Source organism: Cariama cristata, unplaced genomic scaffold (assembly GCF_000690535.1).
Source record: "Cariama cristata isolate BGI_N322 unplaced genomic scaffold, ASM69053v1 scaffold46517, whole genome shotgun sequence".
Lineage (NCBI taxonomy): Eukaryota > Metazoa > Chordata > Aves > Cariamiformes > Cariamidae > Cariama > Cariama cristata.
In genome coordinates, this window is record NW_009625810.1 from 1 (window position 1) to 3,877 (window position 3,877).

General features: G+C 39.9%; 1 protein-coding gene across 1 annotated transcript; it reads left to right on the forward strand.

Annotated features, from left to right (window-relative positions):
* Positions 1–109: 109 nt before the first annotated feature.
* LOC104156704 (VIP peptides-like) lies at positions 110–3,675 on the forward strand (the record flags this gene model as incomplete). The annotated part of the gene is made up of 4 exons (XM_009703736.1): positions 110–160; positions 1,316–1,494; positions 1,880–1,984; positions 3,513–3,675. Coding segments are annotated over exons 1-4 (498 nt in total), but the record flags the coding sequence as incomplete, so codon positions are not given.
* Positions 3,676–3,877: the final 202 nt, after the last annotated feature.

Genomic DNA, 3,877 nt, shown 5'->3' on the forward strand with positions numbered 1-3,877 from the left:
GGGCCGCCGAGTTGGGGGATGGCCTCGGGGATGTGCGTTAAAGTGCGCTGCGGGACGGGATGCCGGTCCGCCACGGCAGTCCCGGCGCTTCCCGAGGGAAAGCTCCGTTATGGCCGAAGCGCAGCTGGGTGGACGCATCTCTCGAAGAGCAGAGACTTACGTAGGCAAAATCCTAAAAATTCCTAAATCATGAATGCGAGGAAGTGGTCCGTATGGGCTGATGTGGAGTTTTTGTACTGCTGCGTGCTTTGAATTGTTGAAGTTGTTATTAGTTGTCTAACTAAATTAAATCAGGTGGCAGAAAGGTGCATTTAGGTAAGAGGAACATAAAGTGTAAAAAGACCTGTGAAAAACGGTATAGCAAAACAGCGTAGTGACTGATTTTCAAAAGGCGTGATGTGAGTTGGTGTATTTTACACAACAACTTTACTTTTTTACCAGGCAGAATTCTTACATGCCTTAGATACGTAAGTAGCACTAATAGCTATAATGACTATAAAATTACAAGGACTATAGCCTATCGTAGGTTTAGTATGTTATTTTTGCACATCATCAGATGTAGGGGTTTACTGTAGCGATGGGAGCCTGTTGTCTGCCACAGAACATGACAGCAGCTAGAAGAAATGTCTGATGCCGAACTACTGCTATGCAGTCAGATTGCCCGTGATAAAATACGACACGTCATAAGAAACAGCAGTTTATGAAAATGTGAGGTAACTGTAAATTGGTTTATACAGAGCAATTGCCATGATACATTTTAAAAGATTAAATGTGAACCTTTTAAAACTTGCAACTAGGAAATTAATTCAAATGTGAGAGAATAAAAACACATAGAGATATATGGGTGCACTTCATATTTAGCCTGAAGTTCTTGAGGGTGTATTTACTTTCTTTAGAGAAGGCCTAGGAACTGTTTCATACTGCATTTCAATGCACATTTTAAGTCTTAATTGGAAGGTCAGTGCTTCACAGGAACTGTTTTCACTTTGCATGGGTGGAGGGTGGTAATTCCATCCATCGTTTATATAAAATATAGTTGTTATGAAAAGCTTCATGGTTGTCACTTGAGCTGTAATTGCCATACAGTTATGCATTGTTCACTGGAATAAATTGTGTCCAATGGCAACCTATATCTAGAAAATGTGCGTTAGAGAGAAGGACCTGTTACGTCGATTATCACCGAGCATGGATTATACCTGAAAGGGATTTTTGTTTTATCCAGACTACTTTAAAATGCCTTACAAATTAAAGTAGGTAGGTGTGCGTTTGACACAAACCAGAAGGTAAGCTGCAGTGAAGTGTTGCCTGTCCTCAGCTAACTGAGCTACTTCACGTTGTTTCCTTCTCCGACAGATTGGGAAACAGAATGCCATTTGACGGAGCCAGCGAACCTGACCATACCCGCGGGTCATTAAAGTCCGAATCAGACATTTTGCAGAACACGCTACCTGAAAATGAGAAATTCTATTTTGATCTGTCCAGAATTATTGATAGGTGAGTTTCTTTATTATCATAAATACAAATGATGATGCACTACTTGAATTATGCCAAAAGATCGGTCACATTTTCAAACTGAGAAATAGGAAAGGAGGACTCAATTACAGAAAAAAACCCACATGGTCTCTGGTTGAATTCTCGTAGCAATAGGAATGTCTGCAGAAATGTTGATTGCGTTGCCATTCCGGCGTGATGAATTCATTCACTTCCCAGGAAGGGCTGAAAAGTGTATTGTGAAAATCTGGAAGTTGTTTTCTGAAATTAGCTTAATTTAATACTTACAATAGATAACTTAAGGAAAGCAGTATGTTTACAAAATGAACGTTATCAAAATGATATGAACTCAGGTTGTATTGTAGAGTTTATTTATTGTCCATTTCAGAAATGCAAGGCATGCTGATGGAATTTTCACCAGTGTCTGCAGCCATCTTTTGGCTAAACTTGCTGTGAAGAGATATCTGCATTCGCATATTAGAAAACGAGTTAGGTGAGGTGACACTTACATTAGGTAGAGTTTTTTCCTAGCTGACTTCACTGGCAATTTTTTACCTTTCTGTAACTAAGTTCTCATTTTTGCAATTTAGAGATAACGAAAGAGAAACTGATATAATGATGGGGGAGTTGAAAATCAACAACTTTGTGGTATTTGTTACTAAGTGAATACGTTGCTATTTATTCCTGATACAGCTGTGAGGGGTAGAGCAGCAGACACTGCACATGGCACTGATAATAGATACTGGCAATATTATAATGATTGTCACACCAATTTGCTAATTTTTTTTCTCTGGTAGTGTTTTTACTAGCTTGGCGGATGAATGGCAAAAGTAAATACATTACTCAGTACTTAAAGAACAACAGGGGAATGCTCAATGAAATTAAGAAATGATTGGTTTAAAGTGAAAACAAAAAGGAATGATTTCTTTTTTCCTACTGTAGAACATATTGCCAGATGTTTGGGAGATCTGTATTACAGAAGGATTCAAAAAAGAATGAGGCAAATGCATAGACAAGGGATCTGGATGCAACTTCCAGACCAGAATGTTCATAAACTAATGGTCGCGGGATGCTGGGAAACATCACTGTATACTTCTCTTGTTTTCATATCCCTAAGCAGCAGCTACTGGGCACTCTTGGGAATGCAATAGTAGCATACGTTGGTCCGACCCTATATGACAGTTCCTTTGAGTGCCTACTTCATACGCTCAAAAGCTGAGTAAAAATTAGGTCCCGCGTTTATGTCAGTGCTGCCTTTGTTTCAGAACATACAGTGCCAGTTTCTCTTGCGCTATAAACTAACATAGGTCATGTAAAGCAGAACACACTGAGACTTCCCAAGATCGCGCATGAAAAATAGTCCTCCCAGTCTGGATTTCACAGGATGCATTTTGTCTCCAGATACCTCTTTAAACCAAGCATTTGTAGCTATGTATGTGATGCTACGCTCTTACTTTGCTCAGAGGCAGGCTCCCTCCTCCCTGAGCAGCGACCAGGTCCTTGAAGAGCTTACCGTGACTTAAACCGGTCCGCACCTTGGCATTGTACTAAACTATCATTTGCGTAAATGTATAAATCAGAATAAAGTCAGTTTATTAAAAAGAGTAACCTGGGCTATGAGAACAGACAGGAGGGAGTCGTGAAATCCACACTCGGCCATTTGATCCTGCAGAATTCCTGGGACAGGGACTCTGGAAGTCATTGAGTATGGATCCTAATTGCATGGGCCATGGCAAAGTTGAGCAGGAGAAAGAAATCAGTAGAAGATGTACCCAAAAAGACTGGATACCAACCCTGAGAATTTGATCCTTGTTACTAAAATACCTAGTAAGCAGTACAAGCAGTGGCTTCTTCTCGACAGAAGAAAAATCCAAAGTCATAGTTAGAAATGAAAGCTGAAATGAAAATTTGATTTTATTTAGCTAATCGACGTTGTACAATTTGTTTTACTCATTTAATAGTATCTTCTTTTAAACAGATATTGTCTATTAATTTCTTCTTTGTAATTGCTGCATTGCTAGCTTCCAGGACAGTCCTGTCAAACGCCACTCTGACGCTGTCTTCACTGACAACTACAGCCGCTTTCGAAAGCAAATGGCCGTGAAGAAATACTTAAACTCAGTTTTAACTGGAAAAAGAAGGTACCGCAAGAAAGCAAATACATATTGTTTCCATACTTGTATGGTATTAAGACAGAAAAGATTTATATCCACGTGTCACCGTTTAAGGCTGGGCCGGCTGTTAAAGCGGGTGGCAGATGCTCTCTGTCAACCCCTCCCTCCTCCGGGAGGGGAAAGGACGGAGAAAAGGGAGAGAGACTATGGGTTGGAAATTAAAACTACTTTAATAATACAGGGATGATGGAAAATAGTATAAGGTATTAATA